This window comes from Castor canadensis, chromosome 7, assembly GCF_047511655.1.
Source record: "Castor canadensis chromosome 7, mCasCan1.hap1v2, whole genome shotgun sequence".
NCBI classification, from domain to species: domain Eukaryota; kingdom Metazoa; phylum Chordata; class Mammalia; order Rodentia; family Castoridae; genus Castor; species Castor canadensis.
The window spans coordinates 154936847-154951075 of NC_133392.1; the positions used below are offsets into that span (position 1 = coordinate 154936847).

Consider the following 14229-nt stretch of genomic DNA (forward strand, 5'->3'; position numbering starts at 1 on the left):
TGAGGCTCAGAGATATTAAGTAATCTGCCCAAAGTCGTCCAGGTTATACATAGCAGAGCCAGGACTCGAACCCAGGCCTGGCTGACGTGAGGTGATCTCCACATGCCCGCAGCAGCTCCATTATCAAGGACCCAGACTGCCCCCAACCTGGTCAGCACCCACAGTGAGGCACTGTGGACCCCTCCCTCATGGTTGCAACTTGAGTTACAGGAGCCCAGGCTCACCTGGAAGGAGGGCACCTCTCCATCCCCGGGGGAAATGGCCTGCCAAGGGGCAGGCAGGCTGGCATTGAGGGATAGCCTGTAGACAGCTGGGTGGCCTTTACTCTTCACTTTGGAGATGTACACGGTGCCCACAGAGCCTAGGTACAAGTGAGGGATGGAAGAAGAGGAGTGGACAGTCATTTTGACAGTCTCCCGACCGTTGGGCACCCCACTCTCATCTCTGAGGACTGAGGAGCTGAGAACCCTGATCTTGGGGCTCATCTCCAAGCGATGACTTTGTTCCTCGCTTCTGTACTGCAGCCATGGCACTGATAGTGGAGGTGGTGGTCGTGGGGTGGGTGGCAGTGATGGTGGGGGTGGTGATCACGGCATGGGGTCAGGGCAGTGACTATAGAGGTACAGTGATGCACTAGAGTAATGATGTCATTGATGGGGACCACGGTGTGAATGGTGGGGCTGGTGGCGGTAACAACAGTGGTGGGGACAGAGGTGGTTACAATGCCATGGGATGACAGACACACAACTGCTTCATGGGGGTTAATTCCCATAATACACTTGTCCTAGCAGCTTCCTTCTGACAGAGACCCCAGTAGTGACAAGCTGACCTTCAGGACTCAGGACACCCCCTCCCAATGCTCAGGACGGCTTTGGTGGCCACGAAAGGTTACTGGAACACAACAGGCCAGGCTGGGAGGTGGCAGGGGAAGAGCAGTGTCCTGGCCTAGTGGAGCTGCTGGGATTGTGGGCAAGGTCCTGAGTTTCCCTTGTACCCTGCTCCTCTACAGTGACCAAGCATGCAAACCTTCATTCCTGCAGGAGAATCACGGCTGAATTTTACAGGGTCCCCACACCCAGCAGCAAAGAGGATTTGCTGACCCCCTCTCACACTCACCCTGCAGGGTGGTGTCAGTCCGGCTGGCCCAGGGGACACCTGAGCCTCGTTTCTTCTTCTCCAGGGATGTCCGGATATTGTTCTGCAGGCTGTGGGGTTTCTCCTGGAACAGACCTACCCCCAATCCCCCATGCCATGTCAGGACAGCAGGGCCCTTGCCAGGCTTCATGGGCAAAGGGCAGAGGCTGTGAAAGGCCCAGGGGCTGAAGGGATGGTGTCAGGGGTCTGAACGAGACTAGATAGGCCTGACAAAAACATCAATAATTGAATTTTGTCCTTGAAAGACAAAATTGCTGTCCCGCTTGTTTACTTTGCACCTCACTTTCTAAAGCCTGCCGGTGAGGGCAGTGCTGCACCTCCCACCAAGGGGGCTAGGGAACAGGGTGCGGCCTCAAGTGTTAGCCCCACGTCTGGCACGAGTGAAACACCCAATTCCAGGGGCAGCTGGAAGTGGTCTTATCAATGGGCACACTTGTCGGGATGGCTACAGTGCTTTGGACTAGGTTTTTGTTGTGAGAGAACTTTATACATCAGAAGCACGAGTCAATCTCAGGAGGCCATCGTTACTAATGGCACAGGACAGGGGAGAGGGTGGCAGTTCAGGCTGGGGACTCACACAGGACGTGAGGACAGAGCCCATTAGAGGTTGGTCTTGGCCGCCCTTCCGAAAACTGGAGCCCTCTTCACTGAAACACCAAGGGGTCCCTCTAAGAGAAGGCTCAGACACAGGACAGTTGGGACTGACTGCTTTTCACATGCCACCAGGAGCAGAGCCCACCCTGGCTTTTGTTCATGTGTGAACTCTGGAGCCAGGTGGAGGGTGGCCAGGAGGTCTCAGGGCAGCAGCTCTGTGCCCAGGCATGGGACAGGGGAGTTGGGAATGCAGCCAGGAGCACAGGTCGTGCCCAGGTGGGGGGCTCACAGGCTGGAGATGTGGCCAGGCTGGCTCCAATCTATCAGGGGCTCTGGACCCCTCTCTGGTCTGCAGTCAATTATCTCACTTTCAGTTGATGCCATGACCAAGGAGAGGCCAGGTTAATCTGAACAGCACTCTAATTAAATGAAGGCAATTACAGCAGACAGCGGCTCTTCTCCCATGAGCTGGAAGCACTGGCTTGGCAACCTCTTGCTTGGTTTCTACGTGCTCACCCTGAACTCAGACTGTAAGGTGAGGGCCTGGACCAGAAACCTGGAAGGCAACTCCCCTCCTTGTTCAACCTAACACTGCTCTGTCACCATGTCCTGTGGAAGTCAAAGCTTCCTGACTCCCCATCTCTGTGTCTCTCAGGCCAGCCTCCAACCTGGCCACCAGTCCATATCCGCACAGCTGTGGGACTCAATCTCTACCCTTCTTTGCTTGACAACCCTCCCCCCAGCCTTACCCAATTTTTGGAGACAAATGGAATAAAACCCAGACTCCTCACTTCAGTCCACCTGCCTTTGCCCAGCCCACCTGGCCAGCCTTAACTCCTCAGCTGCCTCTCTCAGACTTCTCCCTGTTCTTTCCCCATCACTGGCACTGCCCTCTGCTCAGACCTTCCTTTCCTTCCCCTCCCAGCCTGCCTAACTCCTGCTCTCCCCAAGTCTGGTAACTCCTTCACATTCTCCAGGTATCGGCTTAGACATAACCTCCTCCAGGTAGCCTTCCATGATAGCTTATCCCCAAGGCACCGTGTCCTTTCTCCATCGAGGCTCACATCTACCACATGCTATGCTCCAGTAGCGTGTCCCTGGTGCAAGAACATGGACTCTCTGAGCTCAAGAAGCCTGTCCCCCTCCTGCCCACTGCATCTTTCCAGAGCCAGTGCACAGCAGGCACCCGGGAAGGACACACTTGATGAAACATGGGGACACTGAGCACAAAGGAAAGGGTGAAATGCCTGAGATCACACAGTGGCCAGGGTAGCCCTAGGCACCAAAGAAGGTGAGGATCTGCTGGCTGGGTTGCTCACCTGAGCAGGTGATGCAGGAGATACCCTCAGCGCTCAGGTTGTACTTGAGATCCAGCAGCACCTGGATGTTGGTGTCGGGCCGGAAGAGCAGTGGAGCCCGGCTAGCAGGGCGCAGCCGGCTAGCGAACACCAGTGACAGGATGAGGATGGAGACGAAGAGTCCTAGGATGAAGGACACCATGCTAGTGGGGCTGGGGCCCAACAGTAAACCCACAGCCAGGTCCCTGGCCCTGGCAGTGCTGCTTGGCATGGGGGCAGGGGTAAGGGAGTAGGCAAAGGCCCAGCCTGTCAGCCTGTGGTGACACTTGCCAGGGTCAGGGCTGGCTGTTACATGCAGAGTCACTTGGGTCCAGCCACAAGCTACAAGCTGACATTCATCCATCAGAGCCAGCCAGCATCTCAGCGCATGAGACATTTGAGAAGAGCTGGCATGGCTGCTTGATCAGCCCCAACTCTAACGCACTGTTGGTGACAAGGACGGTGATGCCACACACTGGCTAAGACCTCCCAATATGCTATCGCATTCCTTAGGACTGCACTGTTAGGCACTTTTTTTTAAAGTGAGACTGGGGCTTGAACCCAGGGCTTTGTGTCTGCAAAGCAGGTGCTCTACTGCTTGAGCCACACCTCCAGTCCATTTTGCTCTGGTTGTTTTAGAGATGGGGGTCTTTTGAATTATGTCCCTGGGCTGGCCTTGAACTGCAATCCTCTCAATCTCAGCCTCCCAAGTAGCTATGATTACAGGTGTGAGCTGCCGGTGTCCAGCTGTTTCATCTTGTTATTTTGGTGCTAGGGATGGAACCCAGGGCCTTGAACATGTTGACTACGTGCTCTACCACTGAGCTACGCCCCCAGCCCCTAGATACTGCTGCTGAGCACCCGCATGACTAGCACAGCTGAGGTCACAGAGTGTGGCAGAACTGGGGTTCAGCCCCAGTCAGGCTAGTGAACCCCAGAGCCCAAGCATGAGCACTCTGTCCTCCTGCCCAGTGTGGTGACTGGCGACCGGCTCACAGCAGGTGGTCGGTAAACAGTGGCTATAGCAGGACCAGCTGCCTCTCACACAGAAAGGAGGCTCAGTGAGAGGGAGGCAGCTTGGGTCTCTGGCCTCAACTCCACCTGCAGGAAGACCCAGTGCCTGTGCATTTGGTGGGGCCCCCCACGTCCCAGGCCCTGGCGGAGGCTGTGACATGGAGAAGGGGAGCGTGGATCACTTACCCACAATCACCCAGCGGCTCTTGACGGCTGACCACAGGGCCCAGTGGTGCAGGAGTTCCTGCAGCTGTGTGAGGAGCTGGCCCCGGCTGCCCCCAGTGGGGGCTGGCTGCAGGCCCTCAGGGGGCACAGACACCAGTGACACATCTCCCAGCTCCAGTGACACTGCCAGGGCAGAGCAGCGGCCTGTCAAAGCAGGGTAGAAGCCCACCCTGGTCCGCACCCTCTCTTAGGAAAGCTGAGGTGAGGGGTCCCATAGACCACCGTGGCCAAACCTGCCCTGGTACCAGCTGGTTCTCAAATGCCCTGGGCAAGGGCCACTCCCCCAGGGGCAGCCTGGCCCACCTGTTGACTCTCACCTGACTCCTCCTCGACGCTCAGCAAGGGGATGTCATCATCCAGGTAGGGTATGGGCCCTGGGGCAGGGCCACTCCCAGAGAAGTGCAGGGAGCTCTTGCGGCCACACCACTGGTAGCAGCTGTGGAGAGAAGGGGGAGGCATGAGCCCAGGGTCACAGGCACCCAGTGAGGACAATGCAAGGCCCTGGCAACCACATGAACCCAGGCCAGCTGCAACCCTACTGCAGACATCTTGCTTGGGACGAGCGCCCCAGACTTCAGCAGCCGTTACCTAAATTCTTTCTAGTGCCATCTCTCCTCAGGCGCCAGTCTCCTCTGGGAGACAAGTGGTGACAGTAGACACTGCCAGAGTGAGGGGTGACAACACTGAGGTGATCAGAGCAGGGGACAATCCCTCTGCTGCCATGTGGTAGACAGTAGAGCCCTAGCCAGGGCAACGTGGTACAGTGCCCAGCCTGCACCACCACACATGGCGCCCAGAGGGAGAGGTGTGAGTCTGTTCAAGGTTCAAGGCTGAGCAAATTGCTAGACTCTCATCTTCTCCAGCACCACCTTAGCTCAACAAAGCCAGGTGGGTATGTTGAAGACCCCCAACCCCCACCAACCAAGGCCCAAGCCCAAGACCCTCCATCATCTCTCAATGCTCCATCATCTCTGGCCTCAGGCAGCCTCCAGGAGCCCACCTCTCCCTCTCCATCTCCCCAGCCACAGGCTCACAACCCTTGCCTTCAATCTCCACGGCATCTCTGGGCCCATTTGTCTCTAGGTCTAAAGAGTGTCTCCTTCAAGGTGAGCAGCTGGGATTAACATGGGGGCTGGGATCACCTACAGCGTCTGAAGGTGGGTGTTCTTGGACTTAAATTGGCTCTGCTCTTACTAAATGGGTGACCCTGAGAAAGCTGCCCAATGTCTTTGAGCCCATGTCCTCACTGCATAATGGGCACAATACGAGGACCTAAATTCCAGGAATTGGGGAGAGGCAGTGGTGTCACAGATCTCGTGCAGAAGGGCTTTGCCCACTTCCTGGCATGCAGGAGGTCACAGATGTTCACTGCTGGACAGGAGCACTTCCTCCCTGTGTCCCCTGCCTAGCACAGGACTGGGCATACAGCAGGTGCTCACCAAAGAACCCCAGAGGCATACGAAAGAGACAGTGGAGTGCTAAGTATCCCCAAAGGCCTGCTGTGGCAATCCAAGATGTGGAAGGTGCAGGCCAGCTCACCTGGTCTGGCAGGAACTCTCCAGCGGCGCCATGTAGAGGCTCCAGAGGCCCAAGGCCGCAGGCATGGTGAAGAGCACAGCCAGCCAGCAGCAGGACACAATGAGCGACATGAACAGCCCAAAGTCATGGACAGCTGGGATCTGGAGCCAAGAGGTAGGGCAGGATGTGGTGCTAGTCAGCCTGTGTGCCCCTGTGGCCCCAGCCACTCCAGACCAAGGCCCAGGCTGCCCGGTCCAGGAGGACACCAGAAGCCAAGGGTTTGTGCTGGGCACAGCAGTGGAGGAAGCACCCACTCTGTCCAAGAGCTGAAGCTCCTGTCTCCCTGGAGCCCTGGCCAGAATAGCGCCTAGCCCAGAGGAAGTGCATGGTGGTGGTCATTATAGGAATGAAGGTCAAGTCAGTGAGGGGGAAAGGAAAGACTGATGCACCTGATGGAAGCAGGCAACCAGATACAGGAGCCTCAGAAATCCCACAGGGACCTGCCCAGGGACAGGACAGTTGTAACTACTCAGCCTGTGCTCCTTGTGAAACACCTTCAGCATCATCTTCTCATTTCACTCCCAGAAAAACCCACAAGTGAGGCCCAGAGGTTAACCAGCCTGCCCACTCCCACAGCAGGAGGTGAGCCAGCTCTGTCTGCCTTCTGCACGTGGTTCTCAGGAAGGCCTGGGTAAGTACTCAGCATCTAGTGCCTTTTACGTCTCTCAAAGACGCATCTCTCAGATTCTCAGCACCCAGCTCAAACTGACTGCTTCCAGAGCCCCACACTGGAGCTTGGGCCAGAAAAGAGGAAGTCAGTATGATGGATGAAAACGTGGTGCAAAGCAGGCAGGTGGGAAGAGCTCTGGGTCAGGGGTTCACCACTACCAGCTGGGAGACCTTGAGGAAGTCACTACCTTTCTGAGCCCCAATTTCTGCATAGGAAAAGTAAGGATGGTAATTGTACCTTTGTCTTGGGTGATAAAGATTAAATACAAGAGAACTTTGGTAACGCAAGTGCCCAACCAGAGGTAGAATGACTACTAGTGAGTAACAGTAGTATCAATAATAAATACTGTTTGTATTACCATCATCTGCCCACTTGTTAGGTTTTGGTAAGCGGTGACTGGTAACAAGAGTGGGTTCTAGAGGAATGGCAAATACCCGGAGGTAAAGGCTTTGTCGTCACAAATGGGGTGGGCGGAAAGAGTGGAGGCAGGGGCCAGCCATGTGTGGGAGGGGTGGGGAGGCCAGGCCAGGCCAGGCCAGAAGGGGCCTCCCACCTGGGAGAAGACGTTAGCTGCGTAGGCGGCGGCTGTGGTCAGAGAGGTGAAGAAGGTGGCCTTGCCTGCTGTTTGGATGGTGTGGATCATCCGCAGCTGTGGGTCTTCCAGGTGGGTGGCCTGGCGGTAGGTGTTGATGAACACAAAGACGTCGTCCACACCTGTGGAGGGAGCCCCAGCCAGGGCCAGCTCAGCTTGGGCCACCTCTGAGAGGTGGAGGTCGGGCTCTAGGAATGTTCTGCTTTAGTTTGCAAAGACCCCCTCACATGCCTCACCATGAGTCCAAGCCCCACCCACCATGCCCTTGGGCCCCACCCACCCCATCCTCCAAATCTATGTCTGCTCCCTACTTTTCCTCCTTTGCCTTCACATTCCCCTCCACCCAACATACCTTCTTACGCTTTCTGCCCTTCACTCATAGTCTAATCCCTATGCTCCAAAAGCTTCTGAGGCCTGGGAGGCTCTTTAGAGCCCAGTGGAAGCTAGGGGTGACAGGAAGAAGGCCCTTTCTTGGAGGTGGGAATGACAGAGTTTCCGAGTGGTAGGCCCACTGCTATAGCAATGGAGACAACTCACCAATGCCCACAATCACAAAGGCGGCCACCCCATTGAGAATGCCAAGGTACTGGATGCCAAAGACCACGTGGTAGAGGAAGAGTGCCACCAGGCAGCTGAGTCCAATGCTGGCAATCCCAAAGAAGGACAGGAACACTGGGCAGGACAAGAGGCACAAGGGGGTGACAAGGAGGACCCTTGAGGAACACAAACCTTTAGTGTCCCTGACTTCATCTGGGTCCTGCCTCAGCCCCCAGCCCTACACACCATCTGCCACCCTGCTTCTTCTCAGCATGGGTATCAGGGCAATTCGCAGTTCTCCATGTCCAAAGAAGGGCCTGAATGGTAGACAAAGCCATCTGAGTCAGTAAAGTGGCCCATGGGACCTCATCTTTGAGGTAGTACTTGAGTACTAGCAAAGAGCTATGAATAGTGGGTATTGTCTGTTGTCCTGGGTAGAACTGTATCTGTCAGGTCGACCACACAATCCTGGCATCTTACACAACTGACACATGGTTGGGGTCCAATTAATGTGCTATGTAGATGACTTCATGCCTTTGCCTTTTTTGTTTTTTTTTCAGTACTGGGGTTTGAACTCAGGACCTTGTACTTGCTAGGCAGGTGCTCCACCACTTGAGCCACAGCCCTAATCCAACTTTTTCCAGTTTTGATGGCATTACCATCTCTTTACTTGGGCCACAGGGCATACCTACTGTATACAGACAGCAGCAAGAAGCAGTTAGTGAGTGGGAGAGGTAGAGGTAGAAAGTGAACCTAGGCAGAAGGTAGCTGACATGGGATATAAAACAGGCTACCAACAGTCTGATGCCCCAGACTCCCCAACACAAAGCCATCAACAGGAGAAAGATGACTGAAAGGCAAAAGGTCAACTGAGAGGTTCTGGGGTGTGGGCTCTGGGGATGGCCCAGCCTGCCTCAGAACCTCCATTTACCTGCCCAGGTTTTGAAGATGATTTCTGAGCACAATGACCACCCTGGCTCTGACTGGTATATTTGTGACTATTCTGGAATTCCTGGGAAGCAGCTTTGGCCAGGCAGGAGCACATTGGGAAGAGGAGGGGCTGTCCCTTGTGGGTCTTCCAAAAAACCCTACCTGAGCAGGAGGTGAGGATGTAGACAAGGGCGGCAATGCAGCTGCTGCTGATGAAGGCCAGGAGCATATCGTTGTTGAAGGTTCTGCGCACCTCATAGTCAAAGAGGTCTGTACCCCCGTAGAGGACCTGGACTTTGCTGGGGGAAGGGAGGCCACAGAGACAGGAAGGACAGGAAGGGGATCAAAGACAGCTGTGAGCACAGAGAGGACCAGGGGCCATGCATTTGCCAGTGGCTTTTACCTTGGTTAGACATTAGAATCACCTGAGGGCTTCCAAAGATTCTGATGGCAGACCAGACAAATTAAACTGGGATTTCTGGGGCACAGCTGGATCATCAGTGTTTTTTAAATCTCCCAGGTGATTCAGATCTATGGCCAAGGTTGAGAGCCACTGTTCTACAGATAATAATTACAACCAGGTACTATGTCATCTTCCAATTTTTATTTATCCACAGCAAAATTTAAATTCAAACTGGCTTCTAGATAGTCTGTTTCCTACTGCTATTCAATGTGTGCTTAAACACAAGTTATTTTAATAAGAGAAACAATCAAACTGGTCAAACTGTGTATTAAAATACAAACAACAGTAACATCTGACTCTGGCCAGGGAATAACAAGATGGAGTCTGGATTTACCTTCCCACTAGAGCCGACAGAACTATAAGAAACTATATGAACAAAGATTCTAGACACCAGATAACAAAGGATTATGATCCCTGAGAGATGAGAAACCAAGTGGGTCCTATGGTTGCCCTGCTCACTGCCCTGAGAGCATTTCCTGTCCTCAGTGCAGCCTGGATTCTCCAGAATGGCTGAAAAACTCCCAAACTTGATGAAAAATATGAACCCATTGATCCAAGAGCCCTGAGTAACAAACTCCAAGACAAAATACACACACACAAGTACAACAGTGCACATCTTAATCAAATTGCTTAATAGCATTGACCAAGAGAAAATCTTGAAAGCAGCCTAAGTAAAAAGACACATCACATATAGAGGAACAAAGAAAATGGCAACAGCAGAGTTTTCACTAGAAATAATGCAAGTTAGAAAACAGTGGAGCAACATCCCTTAGATACTGGGAAAAGAAAGTCAACCCAGAATTCTAGGCCTAGCAAAAATGTATTTTAAAAACAAAGGCAAAATAAAACCCTCTTCAGATATATAAAAGCTGAATTGATCTCTGATATACCCACACAACAAGAGATGTTGAAGGGAGTCCCTCAGGCAGAAGGAAAGTGATCTACACAAAAAGCACTAGAAATGGAAATAGCATGAAAAATAAGTGAAATATTCTTATTTAAGTCTCTTCAAAAGAAAACTGATAACTTAAAAAAAAACAAGGTAGCATGGGGTTTATAATATAAATAACATATGTTGGCAACAGTAGCGTAAGAGCCAGGAAGGGAGAATGGTAAGCTCCTACTTTTGTACATGATGAGTGAGGCGTGACACGACTCAAAGATACACTGTGATAATTTAAATGCATATGCCATAAGTCCTAAAACAACCTACAGTTAAAAAGCCAAAAGGAGATAAAATTAAAAACATGGAAAATAATTCATTCAAAAGAAAACAAAAGAGAGGAAAGGAAGAACAGAGAACAACGGACAAGAAGAATAAGATAGATTTAAGTCTATCCATATTAATAACTGCATGAACTGTAAGTGATTTAAACACATTAATTAAAAGGCAGAGGCTGTCAGATTTTTTAAAAAATGAAAACCACACTGCCTACAAGAAACCCACTTTAAATGTAAAAAAAAGATGAAAAGAAAAGGAATAGAAAGAGATATATACCAGGCTAACATGAGTCCAAAGAAAGCTAGAGTGACTGTATTAATAACTGATAAAGTAAATTTCAGAATGAATTACTGAGTATAAAAAGGTAATTTCAAAATGATGAATGGGTCAATTCATCAAAAGAATATGATAATCCTAGAAGCATTTGAACCTAATAACAGTTTAAAATACATGAAGCAAAAACTGTAAGCACTGAAAAAAGAAACAGATAAATCCACAATTATAGTTGAACATTTCAACACCCTCTTACAATAATTGGTAGAACAATTAGAAAAAATCAGTAAGGGCATAGAAGATTTGAACAACACAATCAACTTGATCTAATTAATACTAATAGAACACTGCACCAAAGGATAGAAGAATACATTATTTTCAAGTGCACAAAGAACATTTAGCAAGACAGTCATAAAATGGGCCATAAAACAAGACTTCATAAATCTCAAAGAATTTAAGTCATACAAAGTATGTTCTCTGACTATGATGGAATTAAATTTAAAATGAGTTGAAAAAAGGTATCTGGAAAATCCCCAATTATTTATAAACTAAACAACAGTTTTTAAATACCACACGAGTTAAAGAAGAGATCGAAGAGGAATAGAATAACTGAAAAAAAACATCGAAATATCAAAATTTGTGGGATGTGCTAAAATAGTACTAAAATAGTAGTACTTATGGGAAGTTTTGTGGCCCTAAACATCTATATTAGAAAAGAAGAAAGGTTTCCAGTCAATGACCTCAACTTTTGTTTTAGGACAGTAGAACAGGGAAAATAAAATGTAAAGTAAGCAGAAGGAAATAATGAAGATCAGAGCAGAAGTTAAAAAAAAAAATAGAAAAACAATAGAGGAAATCAATTAAATAAAAATGTAGCTCTCTGAGCACAATAAAGCTTCTATGCTTTCAGTCAGACTGATCATGAAAAAAGGGAAGATACACATGGAAGATGTAACATCACTACAATTTCTACAACTATTATAAAGATAATAAGAGAAAAATATGAATCACTTTATGCCAACAGATCTGAATATAAATGAAATGGACAGATCCATGAAAGATTCAAACCACTAAAGCTCACACAAGAAGAAACAGGTAAATTAATAGCCTTTACATATTTACAAATTGGATTTATAGGTTAAAAACTTTTTCATAGAGAAAACTCTAGGCACAGTTTTATTGGCAAATTCTACCAATTAAGGAAGAAATGATATCAGTTCTATACAAATTTCCCAAAAGACTAAAGAAAAGAAAATACCTCTCCACTCATTTTGTGAGGCCGGAAATTACCCTGATACCAAAATAGAACAAAGATATTACAAGAGAAGTATAGCCCAATGTTTATCATGAACATATCGTGTCCATGAACACAGAATACAAACATAATCTAAGACTACATAAGAAAGACAATGTATCATGACTAACGGGGTCTACCCCAGGAATAAATAGTTTAATCAATGTGATTCAGCACATTAAATTTAAAAAGAAGAAACTACAATCATCTCTCTAGATGCGGAACAAACATTAGGAAAAAATCCAATATTCATTACTACCAGCAAATTAGGAGTAGAATGGAACTTCCTTAACCCAATAAAATATACCACAAACCTACATACTTCTATCAGAAATAAGACAGGATGTATTTAATATGTACATTAAATATATACGATTGTGTATTTAATACAACCAGTTCAATCAGGCAAGAAAAAAGAAATTAGAAAAAGGCAAAATGGTTTTTATTAGTACAACACACAATTATCTATGTAAAAAATCCAATGGAATCTAAAAAACAAAATGAAACAATAACCAGAAAATCCAACAGAACTAATAAGTAAGTTCAGCAAGGTTATAGAACTCCCAAATTATATTTCTAAATGCTAGCAACTAAACATTTGGAAAATGAAATTTTAAAAATATAACTTACAATAGAGTAACATATGAAACACTTAGGAATAAATATGACAAAAGATGGCAGATACCTCATGTTCATAGGTCCAAACACTCAATACTGAGATGTCAGTTCTCCTCAAATTGAACTACGAAATAAACAAAATCAGACTCAAGATCCCAGCAGACTTATTTTTTTTTGTAGAAATAAACAAGCTGATTCAGCACTTGCCTAGCACGCACCAGGCACTGGGTTGGATCTCCAACAGTGAAAAAAACAAAGACTTGATATAAAGCTACAGTAATTAAGACTGTTCAGATTGATGAAACAGAATAGCAAATCCAAAAACAGAGCCACACATACATTGTCAACAGATTTTTGTCCAAGGTGCAAAGGTAATTCAGTGGGAAATGAACAGTCTTTTCAACAAATGATGCTGGAATAATTAGATATTCATTTCAAAATAATAAACCTCATACCATGTCTTGCACCATAGATGAAGATTAACTCAAAATGGAACATCACACAGTACTAAATATAAAAAACCCAATTGAAAACGGGCAAAAGACCTGCACAGACAGTTCAGTTCGCCAAAGAAAATAAATAGATATTAAGTAAGCACATGAAAAGATGCCCAACATCACTAGTAACTGGGGAAAATGAAACAAAAACCACAGTGAGATACTGTTATGCACCTATCAGAATAGTTAAATCTTCAACTTCTTCCTCTTCTTTTTGTAGAAAAGCTAAAAATAAAAACACTTTACACTGTCCATACCAAGTGTTAGAAAGGATGTGGAAGAACATGAATTCTCATATACCTCTGGTGGGAATGTAAAATGGTACAACCAATTTGGAAATGTTTGACAGGTTTTTAAAAAGTTAAACATATACCTAGTCATTTTACTCCTAGGTATTTAAGACAAAGGAATGTATATGTCCACCCAAAGGCTTATACAAGAATGTTCATTGCAGATTTATCTGCAACAGCCAAACCTGGAAACCCAAATATCCATCAACAGGTGAGAAGATGAACAAAAGATAGCATTTCCACACAATGGAGTATTACTACTCAGCATTCAGAAAGAATAAGTTGTTGATACACACGATGACATGGACACAATGCAAATTAATTAGATGGAATGGAATAAGCCAAACAAAAGGGTACATACTATACGATGCCATGCGTATGTAACTCAAGGAAATAAAACCCAACATATCATGATAGAAAACAGAAAAGTGTTTTCTTAGGGTGGTGGGAGGCAGGGTGGACCAATTATGAGGCAGACATGAGAAAACACATTGAGTGACAGATATTTTCACTATCTTGATTGCAGTGAAGGTTTCATAGTATATCAATGTGTTAAAACCAACCAAGTTATAAAATTTAAGTATATGCAGAGGGTTGTTGCCAATTATACCTCAATGAAGTTGTCTTTATACTTCAACCAGGACATCTAAAAGATCTTGGAGAAAAGATCTTGGAATTACCTACCTTATTGAATTAAATAGAGCAATTGTTCTTTGGGTAGAAAACTGCAAGTTAAATCAATCATTTATTTGTGAACACTTTAATTTGCATGGTATTTATAAAGTGTCTTCTAGGAATGTGGTGTCTATACATAATGGAATTTTATGCAGCCATGAAGAAGAACGAAATGTTATCATTCGCTGGTAAATGGATGGAATTGGAGAACATCATTCTGAGTGAGGTTAGCCTGGCCCAAAAGACCAAAAATCGTATGTTCTCC

General features: G+C 47.4%; 1 protein-coding gene across 3 annotated transcripts in view; it reads right to left on the bottom strand.

The window, feature by feature from the left end:
* Positions 1–14229, bottom strand: part of Disp3 (dispatched RND transporter family member 3) — a 51718-nt gene that overhangs the window by 13076 nt on the left and 24413 nt on the right. For all 3 annotated transcript variants that reach the window (XM_020181657.2, XM_074081354.1, XM_074081355.1), the window contains exons 4-12: positions 8795–8931; positions 7703–7837; positions 7127–7287; positions 5865–6004; positions 4643–4761; positions 4287–4448; positions 3069–3230; positions 1117–1230; positions 225–361 (exon numbers count right to left, since the gene is read on the bottom strand). In XM_020181657.2, the coding sequence (XP_020037246.2) occupies positions 225–361; positions 1117–1230; positions 3069–3230; positions 4287–4448; positions 4643–4761; positions 5865–6004; positions 7127–7287; positions 7703–7837; positions 8795–8931 (1267 nt within the window). The remainder of the gene's footprint in view (positions 1–224; positions 362–1116; positions 1231–3068; positions 3231–4286; positions 4449–4642; positions 4762–5864; positions 6005–7126; positions 7288–7702; positions 7838–8794; positions 8932–14229) is intronic.